Genomic DNA, 25,210 nt, shown 5'->3' with positions numbered 1-25,210 from the left:
AAGAGGATTTGACCAGTAGTGTCTTTAGAATAACCTTATCGCCTACTCTCACCTTGTGCACCTACCTCACCATGCTACGCACTCACTTTACGCGCGGACGGAGGCCACTGAAGTTTGTGAGGTAACCTTCGGCATAAGCAATCTACAAGTTAGGATGTGTCTCCATCTACTGGATTGCCTCGAATTTGTTTCAATGCTGGTTATTCTCTCCAAATGCATTATGGGTACAGCGGGAGACAGTTGTATAAGGTTGACCGGAAGCAAACTGAACAGGGGACGCGGCACCCCCTGTAGCACATGCAGAATGAACTATATTGTTTTTATTTTTGACAAGGGCCGAAGGGATTGATAATGCAGCGCATCACATGCTTTGCAACGTACCGTGAACTTGGAGGGATTGTGGGGTGCAAACCGTTGGCCTGTCCTTGGAAGAGGAACCCTCCTGCTAACCAGACCCCATTCAGCTCCTGGGCGTTTCTACAACCAAGCTGCCGACCCCTGGAAGGGACACCTTCTTATATCAACTTGCATCTGAGGAGACAAAATACACTATTTGTCTGTCAGAGATTCAGACAGTACAGCAGCGACAGTGACAATGAGCCCAAGACGTCGAGACGACCAGAAATATCTGTCGTGGGCATTCCAGATCCCATCACATGGATACGAAATAAAATCATAATGATCTTCGTCGAACTCTATTTTGATTTCAATATTTCTAGCGTGGAATTTGATACTGGAGTGAAGCAGGTAGCTACTCTTGCGCTTCTTGAGCTGTCTTTGCTGCGCCACTCTTGAAACATTGTGTGAAAATTGTCGAAGGGAAACTATGTTTCTGCCTATGATTATGGGTGTTCAAAGTAACATGCAGCCAACTGTCAGAAAATAACATAGGAACTTATGAAGCAGATGTTAAGCACATTGTGTGGATTTTGGTTTTAGGCTGTGGTCCACGTCTCTACAATGGTCTCCAAAGGCAGATTCGCGGATTTGAGGGGTGTTATGTCTGATGAGGTACTAAACAAACAGCTTTGTGCCCACACGAGTAGGCCTACTGGTGGAAATATTTTGAGATTGCAGAGGTTTCTTTAGAGTTCTCCGAATAACTATCTGTATTTCAGGCGGTTGAAAGAGTCAAGAGGAAATACAAAACACTATCAGATGTCCAGAAAAGAAACATAGCCATCTCTTCAGATGATATTGTATTTGTACTCCCTGAAGACGTCTCTGTGATCTTTGATAATAGAGGTACAGTGTTGACTGTCTCATCTTCATATGTCATATTTCAGTGAATGGGTCAGCCAATGTGCTCGCAACAAGAGAAGGGGTTTTTATGTGTGTGAAATGCAATGCTCATGGTTTATGTCATCATCCCCAGGGAGGAAGTTTTGTTACGTCATGATGCGCTTGTGGCACCTGTCAGATGCAGATATCCCCGAGGATCCTGAGAGCACTCGGATCTTCAGCATAGAGGATACTGGAGAGGAGTCCTCAAAGAAGATTGTGACCGCCGTGTACGAGTAAGTGACAAGTGTGCCTCACTTTCGTGCACTTTTTTAAGTAGAGGAAGAATTCGCTTGCAGTTGTAAACGCTAAGGAGTCTTAACCCATGATGGCATTAATTTGTCACACATTGAAAGTGTTAGGGTGTCACCCTACTAATGGCGTCCCTCATCAAGGGGTTAAGAAAGGAAGTCATCTTGTTTAGTTGTTTTGTTTGATTGATACAGCGAGGAGACTTTTAATAGCCCCAAAGTTTCTTGAGGAAGATTCTTAGAGAAATTGATGCCATTGACTGATTAAGTCAGAGCTGGCTTTAAGTGTTTTTTATAATTTAGTTAATGGATTCTTAGCTTATGGCAGGCATTCATTTTCAGCAGTTGTTTGATGGATATATTATTGCTAATCGGTTTGCTCTAAGCTGTTTGCACACGCACACATACACACTTCTCTTTCTTTTGTGTCTCTGTTGCACATCTGCAAATATCTCCATCTGTCACCTACTCACACTTTGACTCCCCTAATCACTTCAGACACAAAGGAACAAATTAGTCATGGTGTAGAATCTCATACAGAGCCACCCCAAATTATTCCAGCTGTTTTCATCTGTTGGGTTGAGGGTTTTTTTTGTGTGTGTGTGTGTGTGTGTGTGTATTAACAAGTTTGTGAAATGTAAGATGGATAAAAGCATACAGAAGATGCTCTGATACTTCTGGGTGTGTGTATTGCCTCCTCACCTGCCTTCCTGTCCTCACGCAGGTTTCACCGGGAGCTGACCAGGGGAGTCGAACCTGACTGGACGGTCACCCACATCTGGCACTGGAAACAGCTGGAGTGACGCGCATGCCTCATCAAACGGTGCCTCGCATCGGAGGACGTTCTGGATGTTCGCCACACTCCATGTTCTCCCTGCAGCCTCACGCAGATCGACACTAACCAGAACTCCTCCAAACCTCAGGATAGTCACCACTTGCACAACCTCAACGGAACCAAGCCCCTCCTGAAAAAGCATCACTAACGCTGGACTGCAGGAGTCGCTTGGGCAGGTTGATGTGGGGCAATACCTGGTATAATTCCTGTGTGTTTTTTCAAGTGTACACTTGGAACACATTCAACTTCTCTTTACCTCAGTTGGCAAAACAGCTTTTTTTTTTTTGCAATAGCTGATCTGTTTGGGCTTAACGTCATGCGGTTACACACAGTTTGCTCAAACACAATAAATTATTTCATGGGTTAACCAAATTTGTCTCCTGTGTTTTACGAATGACCACATACAGCATTTACAGACACAACTGTAAACTCAACAACTCACATGGCTAACTGAATGTTCTATTTACTGTACTCTGGGCAAGTACTTTGACTGTGGAGGACTGAGCTTCTGATTGAGGAGCGGTCCTCTATAATGAGCAGGTTTGGAAGCATGGGACTAGTACTGTACATGTGAATCACTCATTTCACAGAACGGATCATCAGCTATTCACACAAGATCGGGTCGGTCTGCTTAAATTCCTATTGGAAATGCATTATTGTTAATGAAGGTTTTACTCTGTGAATATGTCCCAATGCAGGCCTATTTATACAAAGATGATCCAAAGTTTTGGGGGGTTTTGCCATTAAATTGCTTCATGAAATGCTTCACGATGTTAATTATCTCCCAGAACTTGCCACTAGAGTGTGCTAACCCATTCCTACCCATATCTGAAAATGAAATTCTTTGTAGACCTCAGCTCAGGCAAAAAGTCATTAGAACTATGAAAGCATACACTTGTTTGTAAATTATGAATCACACTTAATACTCCTTATGATAAAAACCTTTTTTAAAAAAATCTGTTATAAAGTTCCTTTCAGAGCAGCATTTCATATCTTTAGAACTTTTGTGCTTGCAATGAAATTTCGTGCACTGACATGAAGTTACTTTTGTATCAAAAGTATATTTCTATCAGCACGGTCTACATTTGTCATATGTGTAGGAGAACTTACGGTACTCAAACATCTGCATCTGGAAAGCTTTTCAAAAACACCCAAATGATAATCAGAGAAAGATTAACAGACGCGCATTAAAAGTAACAGTTCAGTTTTTGATACAATACAGAATATTACATGAATACCAAATACCCTTTCTGCTGTCTCTAATTACATTGCGGATTTTAAACCTGACATATGGTCAATTAATTATCATTTAATTACATTCTGATACATTTAGCAAAATTAACAGTAAGTGACATACTGTGTGTGGGCTGCAGTAATATTAGGCTTGAATGTTCAAGAACAAAAACATCAAAATTATGACATGACCTCTTGTGACACATAAGAGTAAGAATTAAAATCCTTTCGTGCAATTAGTATTCACTCTCTCTCCATCTGCTGTATGCATATGAGCCTGTAATGACTAAAATGAAAAGGAAAAAAACTGCACTGCTGTTTGAGTATAAGCGCAGATTTCACAAAACTCTGGCTATTGAAATCATTACCTTGTTGCGAAGGTGACTTTGGCTTTGATAAATTTGATTAATCACCTATTCCATTTCACAGTATGCTTTATTTATTGTATTTGCAGCTAAATTACTAAATAATTTAGACCTGTGATTAACATGCTTTGTTTCACAAGGAGGGATTGACAATGTGTCTTTGAAGCTTGCGTGTCATCGCTTTCAGCTGACAAACTCCTCAAATGACATTATTAGAGATGCATTCCTTGGCAACGATGGAGAGACATAGAATGGTGCCATTTGAAAGAATGCATTAAACCATGCCACAGTGGAATATGATGCGGGATTATATTAATTTTCATACCCAGTAATGATTAGGGTCTGCCCAAGTTTGCGTGGGGGTTTTTGTCACATGTTTGTTAGCAAGTCATCATAACACGATTAAGAGAGTGGTAGCCTACCTAATGTTTCAATTGAAGCAAATGGGGTAAATCCATATTAGCCAATTTCTCACGGCTCTGTGTCAAACTATTAAGTGGGTATATAAATGCTAGAAGCTGGTAATAATGACTGAAAAAAATCACTGACGTTTATTAATTTGTCATATCTCTTTGTTCTAAGGTTTTCCTGAGGATTAGTGAGTGATCTACCTTTTATTAATCTGCTTAAAGTGCATAAACTAATGTGTCTAGTTAGTCAATTTGCAGCGTAATTTCACAATATCTTGTATTTGTCAATGTGTGTGTGTGTGTGTGTGTGTGTGTGTGTGTGTGTGCTGGTGCCTATATCAGTGTTTGTTCTGCTAAGGCTTTCTGAGTGTCATGTGATTAGTTTCTCAAAAGCTTCAGACTTAATTAGGCTTTGAGAGATTCTCTCCTAATAGAATTACAGGGGTAAATATGTGCGCAAATCTTATCAAAGGCTTCGGATGAATTAGCTCAGAATCTAACAGCAACACTCAGAACATGTCAGTCATGATACTCACAGTTTGCTATGAATGTGACTCTGCTCTGATCTTGGATCTGTGCTGAAGCTGCACAGGCAGGCGAGAATACACGGACAGCTCAAAGATGTAAGACTTTTTCTTTCATTTTCTTTTTTTTATTATTTCTTTCTTCTTTTCTTTCATTTTTCTTATAGTAAGCATAGGGGAGAAGGTCCTTGTAAAATGAATGTTTTCCACACTGCACTGAGGTCACAAAGTTCATGACCTCCGGTCTATTTATTTTTGTTATCAAACTCATATTAAGTTCAAAATACATATTCTGTCAAGTGCAAATAACTGCTGAAAAATGGACCACCATGGACAAGTTGAACAAGCTTTTAGTGAGCCTGAATTTCTCTCAGTGCGTTCCGGAAACCCTCGACACACACTTCCCCATCGGGATGCCTCGTGGACGCCATCCTCCACGCCTCCTCGAAGGCCTCCTCAGAGACGTTAACTCCTGCGTTCCGGAATATTGCTGAAATCTGAAGAGTGCACAGAGACACAGGGAAGCAGACAGTATGTCAGACACTGGTATAAGCAAGCACCACTGTGCATCAAAATGTCGAAATTGCTCTCTAGAAAAAAAAGTCTGGAGGGGGTCTGGAGCACACTGATACATTGACAGCCTTTAGCTGTGCAAACTGGCGTATCAATGACATTGTGTCAGAGTTGATGTTAGAGTCGAAAACTCATCTCATTACATTCTGAAATCTGTCAGTCCCACTGCTATAGGCAAGTTAAACGTCATAATGCAGCTTACTGCAGCTAGTCTTGTTTAATTATCTATCGATGATTTTGGATGATCCATTGACCCAAACTACTAGTATGAGCCTCGAACCCGAGACATAAAATGAGATCACTCTGTGATCGCCAATAAAGTGGTTTTGAGTCCTCACCTCATCTTTGGGGCGCGCAGAGAAGAAGTGCTCCTCGTGTACGCCCCACAGGGAGTGGAGAGGTGGGTAGAGCAGGTCGTAGGCTGTGGCCTGGTCTCCGTAGTTGGTGCGGTCACCCACGCGCCGGATGCGCGGTGCGGCCAAATCCAGGCGAACAGTCGGGACTCCGTGGGTGGGCACGTCTGAAATTCCAGCGCAATGAATAGGTCAAACTAGATGGCCTCGTTGGACAACAGCAGCTTATATTCCGTTTATTCATTTCATGCTACGTTCATGTTTATCAGTCTGATGACGATGATTATCCATGAAATTCGATTCCATTGATATGGAAGAGGAGAAGGAAAAAAACTCAACATTCCTTTAAATCTTGTGCTGCGCATAATAACCTCGTCATAATTACACATTCATTTACATCAGGGATGGGCAACTGGCGGCCCGCGGGCCGCATGCGGCCCGCCTCCTCACTCAGTGCGGCCCGCGGATGATCATTTTTACTGTGATTAAAAATGCGTGTTTTTTTTTTTTTTTTCGCACCGTCATTGTAATTATACTGTTCGCCGATAGATAGCGCCTCCTATGCAAACCATCCCGTTCCCTCGGACCTTTACTATCGCTGAGGAAAAACAGTGCACACATGGAAGAAAAGTAGAAAACTCATTTAAAACCGTAGGCTACCTTTCAGTCAAAATCGGAAGCAGTGTCTGTTCATAGAATGGTAAGGCAAACCCATGTCAAGTTTTGCTAGAAACTATATCAGCCATGAAAGATTTAAACTTAAGTCGCCACTACACTACAACACCTTGTGAAAAGTTATCAGAAGTAGCCTGCCCTACACACACGGAGCTTCTCGGCCGCTGTCGTAGCCGACCTCAAATCAAAAGTAGGCTAGCCTACACTAACAATAGCGACTAATTGCCAGAACTACACAGGAATCCGTCTTTTGCTGTTTTGCTTGAGCTTGCCAAAGCAAAGAAGCTATATCAGATGGCGAAATTGTTTGGGTGCGCAGTGGAGGTAAAAACTTCGAAACGGTATATTTGTCCCGACGCATGGTGACACGCATCATTGTTGACATTCTGATAATGTCGAGGGGGGGAGCTGAGACAAATCATGTATGACTGCAAGTAGGCCTACTGTAGCTTACTTTTTGGCGTTGGATGAGAGTACAGATGTGATGGATGTTACATGTTACATCTGTACCCTCATTATGGACGTTAGGAAATGTCTATAAATTCTTAAAAATGGAGTGGGAGCATAAATGCATTGAATATGAGGCTTGTTGCACTTCATGATGGGCCATTGTTTTTCAGTTCTGTGCCATCATTGAATGGTGATATATGTGAGCCCTTTGCACTGAAAATAATACTTATCACTGGCTGTAAAATATTTGTATTTGTTGTTAGGGAGTCTATGTTAAAAATGCATTTGAGCATGAAAATTGACATATTTCGTTCTTCAGAATTATTTTGCAGCATCAGATGTGCGGAAGTGCGCGGCCACATTTGGCCCTCTGATGGTGATGATAAAAAAATGTGGCCCTCTTAGTCATGAAAGTTGCCCATCCCTGATTTACATTAATCCTTCAGCGTCTATATCTCACAGAAGGATTTGAAGTTGAATCTACTGTACGTACTGGCAGTGGAGGCTCTGCCCACAACAGCTCCAATCTGCAATGAGGAGGTGGCAAACTCATCCAGAGCACTTCTGGCGTGAGGCAGAGTCTTGGTGGTCTTCAGCCAGCTTCCCAGCTCCACGGGCTCCAGATCTTCAGGGCTGAGCAGGGGCGCTGCGTCCGACACCAGGCCTCCCTCTCTCCGCACGCTGGCTGGGGCAGTGCTGACCTTGCGCTCTGAAACACAGCAGAGCGCGCCACAGTATTTCACTCCTTCAGTTCCTCAGTGCAATTTGTGCCCCTCTGAATAACCAGCAATAATGAGGAAAAACACCTATTCATCTAATCATTGTGAAAATACAGGATCAAACAAAATCAATTCAAAACAATTTTCTATTGTAAATCTAGATCTATTTTGTTTATGTAATTCACAAACCAGCAGCAAAATCTGTCATATATATTTTTAATTCTAGCTATACTATGATTTCTATGTGTCTGCTATTTGCTCAAGCAATTCATTTTTTATTATTATTATTTATTTATGCAATTTATTCATTTATTTTTAGTTTACAACTACGAAACATGCCATCTATGCTCACCTTTAGTGAGAGTCTTCTGCTCCAATCTGTTGATGGGCATTTTGTCTTTCCAGTTGAGGAAGTTGGCGAACTCTATGAAGCTGATGTACCCATCTTTGTCCTTATCACAACACTCCATGAGGCTATCCAACACTGGCCCACTAAGGTCCAGATTAAACTGACGGCACACTGCCTGGAGATCCTCTTTGTCGATCTTTCCCTGCCCCTTCTGTGAAGTCCGAAATGTGTCAATAACATGAAATATGCTAGTCACGCTTGGTAAGGGTCAATGGACATAATAGTACATCAAATCCATGCTTTTATATGAGAGTATGCAGAGAACAAATGACCTTGTCATAGTGTCTGAAGGCCTGCAGCAGAGAGCTGAAGTTACCTTGTCATAGTGTCTGAAGGCCTGCAGCAGAGAGCTGAAGTTGCGATAATTGGCCTTCTTCAGGTGCTGGCGAGCAACGCTAACTAGCGTCTGCTGTCTGTCCTTCCCTCGGAGGTAGCTGGACGGTGGAATGCCGTGAATGAGGTCCTTAGCATCTGTAAACAACCGTAAGAAGAAGGGAAAATGTCACCAATGCTACAGTACACTAGTCTTACTACCAAACATGGGTGTCGCGTTCCCATAAATAAAATAGATGTCAATACAGTACACACAATGTAACTCTTTTAAGCTGCACAGCAAGTCTGAGTCTACATGTTTGAAGCCTCACAGAGGGGCAGCAGCAGTCAAAGCCAACAGCAATACCAGCAGGAATGAGATCAAATATCTGGGCCCTGCTGCTGTCCACGGCATGCCCTGAGGATCCAAGCCAATCCCTGGGTGTCCCGTTTGCCCAGAGGCATAGGTTACGGTGCTTTGATGGTGCAATGCATTGCTGGACCCCTGTCTGAGACCATCGCTTCAATCTTCAACACCAAAACATACACTTGCGGAAAATTCACTTGGTCCTCACTGCTTTTAGGGTGGGACAACTGTAGAAACTTGGCAAAAATACTTTATAACAAGTTTCGGGATCAGCTTCATTGATTATTGAGGTGTTCACTTTGATGACAATAATGTAAAATGATTGCTGTGAAGATGGGCTACAAAATCAAGTTAGACCTAGTAGACATCGTACTGTCAAAGATTCTTTAGAACATGGTTCAGCAATCGTCTCTGATCATGTATAACGTTTTCTTTCAGTGATTTTCAAAATGGTTTTGTTCAACCAGACTTACCCTACAGCATCTGGGACGTGGACATGTTTTCAAATACTTGGCTGCCAACATGGTGGCGCTGAGCAAAATTTCAATATTTACTATTTACATTTTTTAAAGTTAATTCAAATGTAAATTTATGTAAATGTACAGTATCAATTTAACTAGAGTGCATTTTTCGAGAAAATGTTTGTTGTGGCAGGCAGATATATCAGCTTGCAAGTCCCGCCTCTCAAGACGGGTGGTTCTTCGACTCCAGACACCTTTGGCCTTTTTAACTTTTGGAAAATGCATTCTCTCCAATCACGGTCTGAACCTCATGCATAGACATGGATATTAATTTGTCTTGTATATGACAAGACTATACATATGAGCATATAATACATATGATAGTCGGCACATTCACATGACTTGGGGACATTGTTATCAGCTTTCTAAAGCATCAGGATTTTTTTTTATCTATTTCTACCACACTTCAAATGATGTCCTTTATTTGGAGATTATACAACTTAACTCACACTATTACTGTATATATCAATTACCATGTCTATGACTACCTTATCATACCATATAAAAAATCCTTGCACTTCATTAATTAACATTTATTACTGCCTATAAAGTTGCTGAGGACAATAAATTGTGTTTTTCATAATCAGAAATTCCCTTAATGTCAGTCTACATACAATATTAAAGTAATTTACATGTTTTTCTACCAAACATGGATTATAGTTTTTTGAAAATAGAATATGTTTATATCCGTCCAATAAAAATACTCTATTCTCTAGAGACGGTTGCCATGATTTTCCCTCTCCACACTACACACAATTATTACACTTGTACAAAAACATTAACAAAAGCTTTGAGGTTACTTTACATGGATGTGTTGGAAGAAAATGTCTAATGTCTAATGACAGATGTCTAATTTCCCAGCTGTTTAATGTCATTCAGTGACCATCTACAGTAGTACTGCTAAGAATGACTACAAATAAATAATAACTAGATTTCTATGTAAACAATAAATAATCTAACACCATATGATATGGCTTGGAAATCTATGGGTCCTATCTAAGGTTGAAAAGACAGACTACTTTCTAAGCATCAACACTGTGCATACATATACAGTATATATACGTAACTCAGACTTCAGCTTATAAAAGAGGTTCCAAAAGACTCAGAGGCACCTGCATTTGCGCATTATGTAACATAATCTTACAGCATTCTCCCTCCTTAGAAAAACAACAATTGTTCCCCTTTTTTTCTTTATTGCTAGAACTGATCTCTCAGCTCTGGTGATCAGTGCTGCTATGAGTTTACAAAACCCTATCTACAGTGAGTTTGCAACTGACTCACCAAACTTGTCAGGCCTCAACAAGATTCCAAATGTGTGATCTGCCGGAAGCTTCAGACTATCTGCAATTCTGACATAAGCAACAAAAAGACTATAGTTAATAACAAGAATTATTACAAATCATGAAAATGGACACGGTGGCATTGATAGACTTACGGATCATGCACTTTGCCTATTTGGGGCTGAGTCCTTTCCCTGAAGTCGTCACACTGCCGTGAGACAATCAGTGCACTGTTATGTCTGTAGGAGCAAAAAAAACCCATATGGAAACACCGACTTAGTTATGGTAGATAGGTAACCAAAACGGGTATTGAAATAAAAGTTAGCAAGCATTGCAGTGATAACCTATGGCTTTACTTACTCAGACAGACTGAAACTTACAAATATAAACCGTAGCCCAGACAAGCCTCAAACCACCCTACAGTAAAACACCTACATGAAGGCAACATTTTGGTACTGTAGGTTTGGTAGGTACACAATCGTTCAAAAGCTTGGAGTCCTTGGAAATGTCCTTGTTTTCATCATTAATGTTGCTAAGGACTGTTGTAGAAAGGACTGTTAATGCAATATCTACACAAGTATACAGATGCCCATTATCAGCTACCATTTATCCAATGGTCCAAAGGCACATTCGGTTTACTAATCTGATATCATTAAAGGCTAACTGAGAAACCATTGGAGAACCCTTTTGCAATTATGTAAGCACATAATGTAATCTGAAAACTGTTGCCCTGATAAAAAAAACAAAAAAACAGTGAAACTGATGTCAGTTGGTATTCTGTCTGATGAAGTGGAATGGAAATTTCTAAGTGACCCCAAACTTTTGAACGGCAGTGTATATGTGTTAGCAATATTTTGACAAAATCAAGGCAACTGTTAAGTTATGCAGACAAACAGCAAACACTAACTGGGTTAGCTCACTTTTGGTTATCACATGGCCAGTGGAGGGACATGGAGACATTGCGTCCATCATTGTGGTGGGGGGTGGGCACTCCGAACCTGGTGTCTTTCCCACAGCGTCTCCAATCATACGCCCTGTCCACACGCTCACCTGCGAGTCAGCACCACTCCATGTAAAACATGACATCTGAATACCAGTACTGTAACTTATGACGTGCTAGACATGAAACTTGGTCTGATGGCTTATGGCCATATGTCTGATTGCAGCATTGAGCTAAAGACGTTGAGTTACTCCGGCCTACTGCTTGGCCCCCTCATTGCTGCTTGCAGCTATATTTCCAATATAACTTTTCTTGCTGTCTTCAAATAGATTGCAATAATTTTATCAAATTATCATAATTCCACACAAATGCACTATATTTGATTGGATATCTATAAGCCAATGTCAATGTCATCTACTGTAAAGTGGACGGCTGCAGACCACACTCCATTTTTTCAGCAATCATGGCTGACCTTGGCGGCAGGTAGGAAAAGAAGGTCACATTGTAATCGATTGTAATTCAAAGCTATATGTTAAAGTACATCATTTGTGTTTAAAACTGTGTCTTAAGGATTTTAAAAAGCATGGACAAGGGACCTCATTGAATACTTGGCATGGTTGGAGTCAAATTTTGAATGTTTCCAGATGTCTGATTTTCAAATTCACACATTTCAGACATGTAACCTCTTCTCTTCAAGCTATCAGCTGACTCACCTACAAAGTAGGCATTATGGGAGCGTACATAATGCTGGTGCCCTTCCTGGAAATCTCTCTCCACTTGCTCCGAGGTTTTAAGGGGGTTGATGATCTCTTGTGCATCGTTGATGCCTGCATAAATACCATTTTTTATAATTACTCCCACAAAAACATTTTGAACCTGTCTGTAAAATGGCCTGTGGCCCATAAGGGCAACGAGAGGATAATGGACAATTATTATTAACTTCTACTGAAAACAAAACTGTTACCTGAGTGGGTTTGCAAGGACTAATACCTTTTTAATTATAGGCCTACCTTCCACAGCAAATGATACTTACAGTAAATATTCTTCACACCAAATGTAGTTTGGTTAATGTCAAACCACTTAGGCAGCCCAGACCTTTGGTCATGAGACCTGCCAAGGGGAGCCCTCTGATGGGTGGCATACAGGGCTTCATCAAGTTGCTGCAGCTTCTGCTGAAACCGGGTCATTGGGTCCGGATTTATCAGCTTTCCACTCTGCAAGGTGAACATTACCAACACATTGACAACTGACTGTTTGCATAACCATGCGCATTTGGTGTCTACATTCCTTTGTGAAGTAGCAAATGTACATTGTTTCTGCAAGACAAACAAGCACAACATTACAGCATTAGGCTACTCATCGGAACTACATTTTGGCCCGACTTACAGTAGGAGATGTTCTGGTTATCAGTCCATGCTTTTGATTGCTGGCAATATCAGGGTCATTGGCTTTCCCATAGAAAACACGGATGACCCCTGTCTCAGGGCGAGTGGTATTGAGAAACTTCTTCACCACAGGTGGTGTGATAGCCTACAATCAATTAAGTCATATTTCTGTTAATTCACTGATTAATGAGGGGAGATGCGTTTCTTTTGACATTCTTTTGAACTTTTATCAGCCTAGGCTACTTATGCAAATCTAGAAAATGTTAGTGGAACAACTAGTTTATTTCTAGTTCGCAGTTTATTTAGGAAATCATTAGCCTTCTGTTGTCAATTCGCTGCTAACTGACTGAGCCACAGAGAAGGACTTACCCGTGGCGCTAACTCCAAACATGTCTTCACCCGGTCACCAACGGGTATTCGTTTCCCTGCCTATAGTCAAAGAGCAAAGATAATGCTTTGACTATGAAGTGACAGCGAATTTCAAATGCAGAGAAGCATTCAAACAATCTAACATGCCTGTCAAGTGGGAATGATGTTGGGTTGAACATTGTAAGGCTATTAAAAAAACGTATCGATAAAGTGTTACCGTTGGAATGCTCGGGAATCTGTCCTTCACTAAAGCCATATTCTTCGTGTCGTCTAAAGATCGTCTAAATGTGGAGCCATCCAATCTAATTTAGCGAAGGCAAACATATAATTTGTCACTCACAAAGCTAGCTTCTATGTCCTTCATTCATTGTACGAAAAAGATACAAAGTAGGCTATCAGGATGTTTACAACCTGTTCCCTGGCAACAAGTTCGGCAAGATGAGAGAAGGCCTTCTGTCTGTGACGTAGGGTTCTGTGAGGGGGGGGGGGGGGGGGGGGGGGACACCCAACACCAAACTAGACTATTTGCAACATTTGTATTCAGTTCATGAAACATTCCCATGTCACATACTGTACCAAAAGTCCACGATAAATAATCCAAATGGTGGAATATTGTCAAAATTGGAATTATGTGGGCATAGTAGCGTAGATAAATGGCCAAAAACTGTAGCCTACCTTTCATAGTGCAGGTAGCCTATGTGAAAATTTGGTCCTTAAAAATCCTTATAATAATAATACAGTAATAATACATTTGATTTGTATTGCACTTTATATTATAGACAATTTCAAAGTGCTACAAAACATATAATGCAAATGTAAAACGGATAAAAATAGATAAAAAAAAATAATGCAATAGAATAGATTATACACACACACACACACACACACACACACACACACACACACAAACAAAATACATTTAACAGAAAGCTTTTAAAAAAAGTTTTCAACGTTTTTTTTATAAACATTAGTCTGTGGGGCCCTCAGGTGGTCAGGGAGGGCGTTCCACAGCCTGGGAGCATCAGCTGAGAAAGCTCTATCACCCATCCTGTGGAGCTTGGTTCTGGGGATTTGAATGTGAATGTTTGTTGACCGCAGGGGGCGTGAGGAGGTCCACTATACAATAACCTATATTTTGCATATCTCCTGAACCAAATATGGTATCTCAGAACAAGTGATGTGCATTCCCAGGGGTAGGCAAAATTTATGATAGGCCTACTACATGTACTATTCAAAATACATTATTTCAAATACAATATAGCATTTTGACATTTGTATTTGATTGGGTTGAAGAAAATGGCTTTGTATTTTGTATCAAAAATGCTCTAGGCTATAGGAGTTTATTTATAAAACATATTGGTAAATATTTTTGGCAAAACCAATACGTTGGTGATGTCATAAAAGTGTGAAACAATGAATGTAGCCTCTGGTTGGTGGTTATTTAGCAATTTTCCCAGACTTGTTGATCCGAATTTTGAGATTCAGGATGATGCTGTGCAAGATGTGTTGCTCGCACAACCGCCTCTGACACCAACCTCCTGAGAATTTTCTTGAGAATTTTAATAATCAGTGTCAAGGACCGCTTGGCTCTCAGCAGACCCGACATAAATGGGGAGACCACACCGTAGTGTTCAATGTATAAATGATATTTATTTACATAAGAAATGTCAGTATATGTTATTTAAGCAAAGTGTAATGCAATATGTTGTCTAGGGGTAACAATAAATATAACTAAACAAAAGCTAAACGCAACGAAGACGAAGGGAGTTCTCCGCAAAGGCTACGCAGTCGGAGAGGGCTCTCTCCATGTTCTCCCCAACGGACCACACCATCGAATGGCAAGCAAAGCAGAGAGCAGCAGCAAGCAGCAGAGAGAGAGAGCAGCCATCGAAACCCAGGCCTTATAGTCCAGCCCATTAACTCCTAGGCGCCACCCATGCATTCAGCACCCTGCAGGACAAAGAGATAGGCACACGTAGAATGAAGGGGCGGAGCCCCAGCAAGTGTCAGACTCCTAAACAGTCCTAAGACCCAGGGTCTTAACATCAGTGTCTTGAGTCAGCAGAATACCTGAACCATTATGTGGTTCTCTGCAACATTGCCATTTTAATGTCCCATTTTAAAAACCAATTGAAAGGATCATTTATTTATTTATTCATTTATTTGACCTTTATTTTACCAGGTGAGTCCCATTGAGACCTTTAGTCTCTTTTGCAAGGGAGCCCTGACATACAGACAGATAAAACATGATGAAAAAGAATAATGTTATTTGAACGTAAACTGTAAGATGAGTGTGTATGTGTGTATCACGATCCTATCTGTTCAGTGGCTTTACACAATATCATTTTGGGCTTGCATTGACTTCATTCTCTGTATTACAGTATGTGAGTGTACCATAAGTTTGAAGCCATTATTTTAATGTAGCCTAGGCCTAATAGAACTGTCACGTTTGCAAATGTTATGTTGTTGGCTCTATTGCCAATATAACTACATTACTGCAGACTCACCAAACTGCTTGTGCTGTGCTGTTGACTCACTACCTAAGTGGATGCAAATGACAACCTGCCATTTGCTTCATTACAAAATACAGCTAGCTAAAGGCTGGCGGACCACTGTCAGTCCACTGAGGGTGGACCTAAGGCTGAAGTAAATTACTAAAATAATACCGGTACCCCTGTCCATATTTAAATAACAAACAGCTAAACACATCTTCGTTTTATATACAGTAGGCTAATGTGTGCTAATGAGATATGACAGAAGATTTTAAAAGGCCTACGTTGAGTTTGTCATGAGTTTAAAGCATATAGGCCTGCCTAGTGTTTATAGGTACAGATCGAGTCGACTTATTCCCGCCATTATTATACTTTATTATTAATTACTATTATACTAGTAGGATTATTACTAGTAAGCAGAGGACACAGACAGTGAAAAACCCGAGACTATAGGCTACTTGAGGCAGTGAACGTCTGACATCCACGTCATGTCAGCCTTTAAGCTTCTGGGAACTTCAATTGACCATGACACACGTTAAATTGTTAGGCTATCAATAGATGCTGTATGTAGCCTAAAACCCACCACATGATTGTGGTTTGTGGATGGATTTATCATTTATAATGGTTTGGGGAGAGTGGCTGTAATCATTCATAATACACTATCTAGGCCAGGGATGGGCAACTTTCATGACTAAGAGGGCCACATTTTTTTATCATCACCATCAGAGGGCCAAATGTGGCCGCGCACTTCCGCACATCTGATGCTGCAAAATAATTCTGAAGAACGAAATATGTCAATTTTCATGCTCAAATGCATTTTTAACATAGACTCCCTAACAACAAATACAAATATTTTACAGCCAGTGATAAGTATTATTTTCAGTGCAAAGGGCTCACATATATCACCATTCAATGATGGCACAGAACTGAAAAACAATGGCCCATCATGAAGTGCAACAAGCCTCATATTCAATGCATTTATGCTCCCACTCCATTTTTAAGAATTTATAGACATTTCCTAACGTCCATAATGAGGGTACAGATGTAACATGTAACATCCATCACATCTGTACTCTCATCCAACGCCAAAAAGTAAGCTACAGTAGGCCTACTTGCAGTCATACATGATTTGTCTCAGCTCCCCCCCTCGACATTATCAGAATGTCAACAATGATGCGTGTCACCATGCGTCGGGACAAATATACCGTTTCGAAGTTTTTACCTCCACTGCGCACCCAAACAATTTCGCCATCTGATATAGCTTCTTTGCTTTGGCAAGCTCAAGCAAAACAGCAAAAGACGGATTCCTGTGTAGTTCTGGCAATTAGTCGCTATTGTTAGTGTAGGCTAGCCTACTTTTGATTTGAGGTCGGCTACGACAGCGGCCGAGAAGCTCCGTGTGTGTAGGGCAGGCTACTTCTGATAACTTTTCACAAGGTGTTGTAGTGTAGTGGCGACTTAAGTTTAAATCTTTCATGGCTGATATAGTTTCTAGCAAAACTTGACATGGGTTTGCCTTACCATTCTATGAACAGACACTGCTTCCGATTTTGACTGAAAGGTAGCCTACGGTTTTAAATGAGTTTTCTACTTTTCTTCCATGTGTGCACTGTTTTTCCTCAGCGATAGTAAAGGTCCGAGGGAACGGGATGGTTTGCATAGGAGGCGCTATCTATCGGCGAACAGTATAATTACAATGACGGTGCGAAAAAAAAAAAAAAAACACGCATTTTTAATCACAGTAAAAATGATCATCCGCGGGCCGCACTGAGTGAGGAGGCGGGCCGCATGCGGCCCGCGGGCCGCCAGTTGCCCATCCCTGATCTAGGCCTATATAGGATTAGACTACTGAAATATTATGAGCCGGACCTATATCCGGACCTTTTTAGACTTGGACCACATAAAGAAAAAAAGGTTAAAAGTGACGGAAGAAAAACATTTTTTTTTTGTGACCGGACGTTAATTCCGAGGTCTAGGAAGCCCGGGCCTACGATGCTGAACGCACAGTCATATACATGGCTCTGGCTGAACGCAGAGCCATATAGATACATGTATCTATATGGCTCTGGCTGAACGTATTGGCTACTGTAGCAGCATAATACATGAGACGCTCTATCGAATACCGAAAGAAGCTGCGTAACGATTATTAACGTTGCTAAAGATTCTAGAGCGTTCTGCCATAGAATTCACAAAGTAACAACTTTCCTCATTTCATGGTTTGCGCCGATCAAGAGTTCACACGTATTTTCACATTGTTTAATTTATCGTATTGACATGCCGTTTCGAAAACGTCGAAAAACCTATCCAGGTAAGTAGAAATGAATTACAAACTAATCGACATATTATTATGTATATCATTTACAGTCATTTTATATAGGCTATTATTTAAATAATTGATTGATTTGTTCTCATTTATCGAATTGTTTTAGATAGGCCCACCTGTTGTCTTGACTATTATCCGCGTGATTAATGTCTCCACTGTGGTTAGGATTAAGTCATGTTTAAGGCCTTATAATTCACAACTTCACAATTTCAGTTTCATCAATTTCATATGTGTCACTGTCATCTCCTTGTTTTAGCAAAAACTAAGCTGGTACAAGGCCCAAAGTCTGCTACCAGTTGCCCTGACCAATCCAGCCCAAGGCCAGCGGCCACCTCAGACTTGACCTGCCAGGCCAGTCAGAGTCTACTGCCACAGCCTGCACCGGCCGCAAGGTCAGCAGCCGCCGTGCCGAAGCGCAAGAGGCAGTTCAGTTCCGATGAGGGAGCTGAGGTCCAGTCACTAAGGAGGCCCTCTGTTCAGGCAGCAGGTGATGGTGTCTCTGTAGTGACCTCATCAGAATCAAAGAGGAAATGCGCTGAACCCCGCCAAGGTAAGAGGTCAGGGTGATCCAGCTAAAGTGATCCATCTGAGTCAAGGTTAACAACCAAAATAGTAGCACTGGATCTGCTGACACATTACTGAGCATGTTCATTCTCTGTGCAGCGGCCTTCACTTCCAGCTATTCAGTTGGAGAGCTGCTGGGTTCCGGAGGATGTGGATCTGTCTATGCAGGAACAAGGAAGTCCGATGGACAAGAGGTGAGACTCTCTTCTTTTTTATATTTTCCATCAATAACTTAGAGTTAGTGCCAGAACAATAATTTTGTTTTTCCTTATAGGTGGCCATAAAGTACATACAAAAAAATAAAGCAACAAACTACATTACCATGGTAAGTAACTTCAGCTATATTGAATGATTTCAGTTCAAAATACTACCTAAACACCACCTGAAAACATAGCTACTGATATGGCTCCATGAACTCATCTTGGTGCAGTCACCACCATCTTTTTTGTTCTCCTAAATGTTTTCTACTTACTTCTTTCCAGCATGGCGATGGCAGGTGTCTTCCTCTCGAGGTCGCCCTGATGACCATGGTCTCCAAGCCTTCGTGCACTAATGTCCTGAGACTGCTGGACTGGTTTGAAGAGCCCCTCTGCTACATCCTGGTCTTGGAGCGTCCCAGTCCCTGTTCCGACCTGTTTGATTTCTGTGAGATATTTAATGGTCGGCTATCTGAGGTACAAGCCAGGCAGATATTTCGGCAGGTTGTTGAAGCCCTCATTCACTGCCGCAATTGTGGCGTTTTCCACCGGGATGTTAAAAGTGAAAATATCCTGGTGAACCTCAGTGATTGGACAGCAAAACTCATAGACTTTGGCTGTGGGGATCTGTACAAATACACCCCCTATTATCACTTTGCTGGTAAGTTTGCAAAAATGAATACTGACAAATGCAATGTCAAAGGGGGAGATCAGTTGCAGGTATGAGATGTTGTGTCACTTTGTCCTCCCAATTCTCAGGCACAAGGGAACACTGTCCACCGGAATATTTTCGGAATGGGAGCTATGAGGCTTCTCCGGCCACCACATGGTCTCTGGGAGTCCTTCTCTTTGGACTGGTCTGTGGCGACTTGCCATTCGAAAGCAGAGAAGAAACCATCCTCAATCAGCCAAAGTTTACTGTGGCTTTGTCCAAAGGTAATGAAGTATTGAAAGCATCTAAAAACGTATAGGCAGTTCCTATCTGTCCCAATACAGTTTCCTTGCTATGGTTATAATTGGACTGATGTTAAATTCCAACAAATCATAACACCCCTCATCTGGTCTGACCTTTCTGTGTAGAGTGCCATGACCTCATCAGTTGGTGCACGAGCACAGACCCCTTTGAGAGACCAGTCCTGGAGGACATTTTAAAACATGACTGGCTGTCAGGACAGAACCTGTTTTAAGACACCACCAGCAGAGAGAGGAGGTAAAGTATGACAGTTGTGTAATTAGTGAATAAAAAAACGACCTGTTCCTCATCTATCTCTTAACACATAGCAGCTGCATTCATATGAACCAACTGTTTTTGTTTCTTTTCAACAGCTACAGAGTTGATCAGGGAAGGGTCACACCTCAAGAGAAGCTACTCTTTGTCACCAGCATTCACCACCACAGCCTTGAGTTCCACTACACCACCAGGGCCTTGAGTTCCACTAGACCACCAGGACCTTGAGTTCCGCTAGACCACCAGGGCCTTGAGTTCCACTACACCACCAGGGCCTTGAGTTCCGCTAGACCACCAGGACCTTGAGTCCTGCTGGACCACTAGAGCCTTGAGTTCCGCTAGACCACCAGGACCTTGAGTCCCACTAGACCACCAGGGCCTTGAGTTGCACTGACTAGACCACCAGGACCTTGAGTCCCACTAGACCACCAGGGCCTTGAGTTGCACTGACTAGACCACCAGGGCCTTGAGTTCCGCTAGACCACCAGGACCTTGAGTTCCGCTAGACCACCAGGACCTTGAGTTCCGCTAGACCACCAGGACCTTGAGTCCCACTAGACCACCAGGGCCTTGAGTTGCACTGACTAGACCACCAGGACCTTGAGTCCCACTAGACCACCAGGGCCTTGAGTTGCACTGACTAGACCACCAGGGCCTTGAGTTCCGCTAGACCACCAGGACCTTGAGTTCCGCTAGACCACCAGGACCTTGAGTTGCACTAGACCACCAGGGCCTTGAGTTCCGCTAGACCACCAGGGCCTTGAGTCCTGCTGGACCACTAGAGCCTTGAGTTCCACTAAACAATTAGGGTCTGGGGTTTGTTTGATGGCTGTCTTACTCCTGATAGAGTAATACAAAGAACTTGCAGGAGTGCAGCTCAGTTGAACTTACTGTCATCATCTACATCATCTTCACACAACTTCAAAGTAGACTCAGTAGGACGGGCTGATATGAGCTTTCTCACTGGCCCTAAACGAAACAATAATCATGGATTGGGATGGATTTCCACGGACACAGGATAGGGATCGTCTTCCCATATTGGACCTGTGTTGAGCAGCAAGGATTTTACATCATGATGGGATCTGGAAATTTTTCTTCTCCATGCAGAATTGGAATTAAATACATTTTGTATTTGAAAATGCATTAAGTTTTGAAGGACATTTGTCATTCTGCTTGAGATATTATTATTAATATTTATGCACATTACCCGTTTGCACATTTCTTGATTTGACTGTTTGATTACACTATTGGTCATAATTTGTCTAATTTAACTTTTATTTAGCATTTAGTCAGTCAAAACAAAAGTCATCTCTGACATATAATGTATTATGTTTACTGTAAGTGAGGGTCACCTCAACTGGATGGCAGCTAGAACCAGTACGGGCTCTCCTCAGGGCTGTGTCCTCTCCCCCGCCCTCTTCACCCTCTACACCAACAGCTGCACCTCTCTTGACCCATCAGTCAAGCTCCTGAAATTTGCAGACGACACCACCCTGGTGGGTCTTATATCCAGGGGGGATGAGTCTGCCTACAGGAGGGAGATTGAGCGGCTGCAAAGCTGGTGTAGCCTGAACAATCTGGAGCTGAATGCCCTAAAAACAGTGGAGATGGTGGTGGATTTCAGGAGAAGCGCAGCCCCGCCCCCTCCCCTCATGCTGGGGAACACCCCAGTGGCCACTGCAGAACACTGCCGCTTCCTAGGGCTAACCATCTCCCGTGACCTGAAGTGGGGCCTTAACACCTTGGCCCTTCTGAAAAAGGCACATAAGCGGCTGTTCTTCTTGCGACAGCTAAAGAAATTCAGGTTGCCCAAGTCAATACTAACCCAGTTCTACACAACCATCATCGAATCCATCATCACACAGTCCATCATCACATGGTTCCCTGCTGCAGTAGCCAAGGACAAGGCTAAACTGCAGCGTGTGATCCGCACAGCTGAGAGGGTGATTGGCACCACCCTACCCAGCCTGGAGTTACTCCACAACACCAGGGCATTGAAGAGGGCAAAAAAGATCATGGAGGACCCTTTACATCCAGGCTCCGCCCTCTTCCAAATGCTCCCCTCTGGGAGAAGGCTACGGCTCCCGAGAGCAGTGAAGTCCAGGCATCGCCTGAGCTTCTTCCCTACAGCTGCCAGGCTTTTCAATCACAGTTCGAACTCTCTCTAGGACTGAATGCACTGACGCACTGTTTTGCACCTTTACTGTTGTCCACTGCACTTTACTTAACTGCTCTCTGCCTGCATATCATCAGCACTTTCAACATTAATACCTCAGCTTCTATTGTCATTATTGTCATGTCTATGTCTATTATATGTCTGTTGCTGTCAACCATATGCATACGTGAATCGGCTGTAAAACATTCCTATTGTGTATCTTCACTATATGGCAATAAACTTAACCTTGACCTTGACCTTGACCTTGACCCACACTGAACACCAGTCCAGGTGACATGCATTTCTCCTCTTGATTGACACCACTAGGTGTCAATCAAGCCTGGGAAGATTGTTTTCACAAAACTGTTATCTGATGTAGTAGACACTTTGCGCTGTGAATATTCATTTTTCTTCAGACACCCTGAGGTCTGGATTAGTGGAGTTGAGAAGATTCATTCATGCTGTCAACTTCGATGTAAATTGAGCAGCTGGGATTTTTACAAACATCAGTAGCCTGGTTGGGTTGTCTGTCTTCACATAGCCTACTTCTCAGTTGTTTAGGTAATCCTCATAGCAGACTCATATTAACTACTTAAAGAGCAAACTGTCATATTGACAACACAACAAAGTAGTTTGACTATCTTGTGCATAAACAAAAGTGTAAGGACTTGTCATTTTGATTGCACTGAGAGATTCATTGGTATAAATGCTTGCTTTTAAGACAGACATATCTTTCAACTGGGAAAAATGTTTTTTTGCATTATCTCCACATGATCACAGCTGATAGTTTATCACATTCAACACATTTTTGGAGGGAACACAAACCACATCTGACATCAGACTATTGCTCACAAAATAAACAAAATGATGCTTTGATAAAGTTCCCCTTATCAAGGCTATATAAGAGGATGTTCCGTGTTCTGGTGATGAGGTACATAAGAGCATCTGAAAAGTCCCTCCACTGTCCTCTGAACCTAAAAGTATGTATACCGCATTTTAACAGCTTTATATGATTTACTATTGCTTCAGTGTCGCCCAGAATGATCCTTTGTGGAAGTGTGCTGTTGGTGGTTGGATCTGTTTTGGTCCACACCACACACAACCCAGCTCTGGATACAGCATGGGAGGACTGGAAATCAACACACCAGAGGGAGTACTTCATTTTGGTAAGTTTCAAATCGGCGTCTACTTTTTGGATTAGAAATGTTATACTGTGTCCTTGTATTATACAAAGTAATATATAGCAGTTGGCAAAAGGTGGATCTTGAAGTACATAAATATCCTTTCACTATCACAGGCTGTCTGTGTTTGTCTGTGTGTCCTGCAGGGTGAGGAGGCCATCCGCAGGACCATCTGGGAGAAGAACATGCAGCTGATTGAGGCTCACAACCAGGAGTATGAGCTGGGGATCCACTCCTACGAGCTGGGCATGAACCATCTGGGGGACATGGTGAGAGAGTTACATCAATAAACTGCAAGTCCAAAATGTGCATCCAGTGTCCATTTCTAACTCTCCACTGCATCAACTCCTTAGACGAGAGAAGAGGTTGTGCAGAAGATGATGGGCTTCAGGCCTGACATGCAAGCAGAGAGCAATAACACCTTCGTTCCTGAGTCTGGACCTGAGCCCCCCTCCATTGACCACTGTACAACTGGCCGTGTGACACCTGTTAGGCAACAGGTAGGAGGCATTGTGATATGTAGCCTATTATTTTCACACTCAGTAAGCTTGGTTACAAAATAAGTAGTTATAGTAGTTAATTGACTACATCCTGTTCAGACTACAGTATGTGAAGAAGAGTTACACAATACAGTCAACAGAGCAAGACTGACAGAAGCTTTGCACTTCATATTAGAGACTGCATTCATTCAGAGCTTCTTCGTTAGTGTTTTCCCTTTGTGTCCCCAGGGCTCCTGTGGCTCCTGCTGGGCCTTTAGTGCTGCTGGAGCTCTGGAGGGCCAGCTGAAGATGAAAGGGAAGAGCCTGATGATTCTGAGTCCCCAGAACCTGGTGGACTGCGTCGGCCGGACACAGGCTGCAATGGCGGCTACATGGTCTACGCATTCGACTACGTCCGCAGGAATGGCATAGCCTCTGAGAGAGCATATCCCTACACGGGCCAGGTAGGCATTTCATTGTTCTTGTTGTAACTAATGTAATGAAAAATGGTTTCAAAATGTATCAAAACATAATTACGTTATGATATGTGTTGAGATATATAAATTGTATGTCAATATATCAATACCCCCCAGGATGAGAGATGTGCTTACAGTAACAGCATGATGGCATTTGGATGCACAGGCTTTAAGAACATCGCCCGTGGAAGTGAGACGGACTTGACTGCAGCCGTGGCTCAGGTCGGCCCCATCGCTGTGAATGCAGATCAGCAGACGTTTCACTTCTACAAACAAGGTAAGTGAAGTGTTCCTCTATCTCTAATTTATGGGGCGTGGGGGGACAAACTTTTCTGTTGACTTACAACTGACTTCAACTTCGAATGATTTGTACAGGCTTTTTAAAGGCATCAGGTGAAAGTTTTTGAACTTTTTTAACCATCAAAGAAAATTCCGGTCTAACAATGTCTATTTCTGGTTGACAACTAGTTAAAAGTGTAGTGTAGCATAGAAACATTTTTCTAGACATCCTCTCCATATTAGCATAGTTATTAGTTAATAATTGAATGGTAATACTACAAAAAATAGTGTAGCTTCCTTTCTTAAACTTGTGTCTAGCATAGCCTACATCAGGCAGGTCCCTTATGCTTTAGTCAGACTGCATTGACCTTTGAGTTTCTTTCCTCTCTCTTACTTTTAGAAAGAAAGAAAGAAAATGTGTGTAGTGTGGAAAGTGTGGATTTATCTTTGGTAGGAAATAGGCTATATATAATATAAGGATATAGCCTATATATTTTTTTTATTATTTTGATGACTTTTTGTTTGATTAATGGAAAACCTAGATGGCCATCCTGACTGTATGTGTTGCTCCCCTTCCTAAAACC

General features: G+C 42.1%; 3 protein-coding genes and 1 pseudogene across 3 annotated transcripts; 3 read left to right on the top strand and 1 right to left on the bottom strand.

The window, feature by feature from the left end:
- The first annotated feature begins 239 nt into the window (after window positions 1-239).
- Window positions 240-2,739, top strand: si:dkey-82o10.4 (uncharacterized protein LOC797793 homolog). The gene is made up of 5 exons (XM_062538795.1): window positions 240-747; window positions 940-1,011; window positions 1,119-1,245; window positions 1,376-1,517; window positions 2,257-2,739. The coding sequence occupies exons 1-5, from the start codon at window positions 352-354 to the stop codon at window positions 2,333-2,335; spliced, it is 816 nt and encodes a 271-aa protein (XP_062394779.1). The 5' UTR covers window positions 240-351; the 3' UTR covers window positions 2,336-2,739.
- Window positions 2,740-5,116: 2,377 nt separating this feature from the next.
- Window positions 5,117-13,652, bottom strand: efhb (EF-hand domain family, member B). Its single transcript, XM_062538777.1, has 13 exons — window positions 13,470-13,652; window positions 13,253-13,312; window positions 12,885-13,028; window positions 12,532-12,712; window positions 12,212-12,325; window positions 11,479-11,608; window positions 10,714-10,797; window positions 10,560-10,627; window positions 8,395-8,549; window positions 8,022-8,229; window positions 7,444-7,659; window positions 5,811-5,992; window positions 5,117-5,396 (listed from the first exon to the last, which is right to left on the bottom strand). Exons 1-13 carry the CDS (start codon window positions 13,506-13,508, stop codon window positions 5,250-5,252), a joined length of 1,728 nt encoding a protein of 575 aa, XP_062394761.1. The 5' UTR covers window positions 13,509-13,652; the 3' UTR covers window positions 5,117-5,249.
- Window positions 13,653-18,018: 4,366 nt separating this feature from the next.
- Window positions 18,019-20,015, top strand: LOC134083370 (serine/threonine-protein kinase pim-1-like). Its single transcript, XM_062539696.1, has 7 exons — window positions 18,019-18,052; window positions 18,324-18,617; window positions 18,731-18,825; window positions 18,906-18,956; window positions 19,114-19,489; window positions 19,588-19,764; window positions 19,909-20,015. Exons 1-7 carry the CDS (start codon window positions 18,019-18,021, stop codon window positions 20,013-20,015), a joined length of 1,134 nt encoding a protein of 377 aa, XP_062395680.1.
- Window positions 20,016-23,244: 3,229 nt separating this feature from the next.
- Window positions 23,245-24,632, top strand: LOC134083368 (cathepsin K-like; annotated as a pseudogene).
- The last annotated feature ends 578 nt before the right edge of the window (window positions 24,633-25,210 follow it).

Source organism: Sardina pilchardus, chromosome 6, assembly GCF_963854185.1.
Source record: "Sardina pilchardus chromosome 6, fSarPil1.1, whole genome shotgun sequence".
Lineage (NCBI taxonomy): Eukaryota > Metazoa > Chordata > Actinopteri > Clupeiformes > Clupeidae > Sardina > Sardina pilchardus.
This window is presented reverse-complemented; position numbering and strand designations above follow the sequence as displayed.

What these genes read in the sequence shown, in the direction of transcription:
- LOC134083370 (XM_062539696.1), top strand. Translation starts at nt 18,019, where the DNA reads ATGCCGTTTCGAAAACGTCGAAAAACCTATCCAG. An exon ending in ACGTCGAAAAACCTATCCAG is followed by an intron (nt 18,053 to 18,323) that starts GTAAGTAGAAAT and finishes TCCTTGTTTTAG; the next exon opens with CAAAAACTAAGCTGGTACAA. An exon ending in ATGCGCTGAACCCCGCCAAG is followed by an intron (nt 18,618 to 18,730) that starts GTAAGAGGTCAG and finishes TTCTCTGTGCAG; the next exon opens with CGGCCTTCACTTCCAGCTAT.
- efhb (XM_062538777.1), bottom strand. Translation starts at nt 13,508, where the DNA reads ATGGCTTTAGTGAAGGACAGATTCCCGAGCATTCCAACG. An exon ending in GATTCCCGAGCATTCCAACG is followed by an intron (nt 13,313 to 13,469) that starts GTAACACTTTAT and finishes CTTTGACTATAG; the next exon opens with GCAGGGAAACGAATACCCGT. An exon ending in GGGCAGAGCCTCCACTGCCA is followed by an intron (nt 5,993 to 7,443) that starts GTACGTACAGTA and finishes CTGGAATTTCAG; the next exon opens with ACGTGCCCACCCACGGAGTC.
- si:dkey-82o10.4 (XM_062538795.1), top strand. Translation starts at nt 352, where the DNA reads ATGCAGCGCATCACATGCTTTGCAACGTACCGTGAACTTGGAGGGATT. An exon ending in TTGATACTGGAGTGAAGCAG is followed by an intron (nt 748 to 939) that starts GTAGCTACTCTT and finishes TTTTGGTTTTAG; the next exon opens with GCTGTGGTCCACGTCTCTAC. An exon ending in TGTGATCTTTGATAATAGAG is followed by an intron (nt 1,246 to 1,375) that starts GTACAGTGTTGA and finishes CATCATCCCCAG; the next exon opens with GGAGGAAGTTTTGTTACGTC.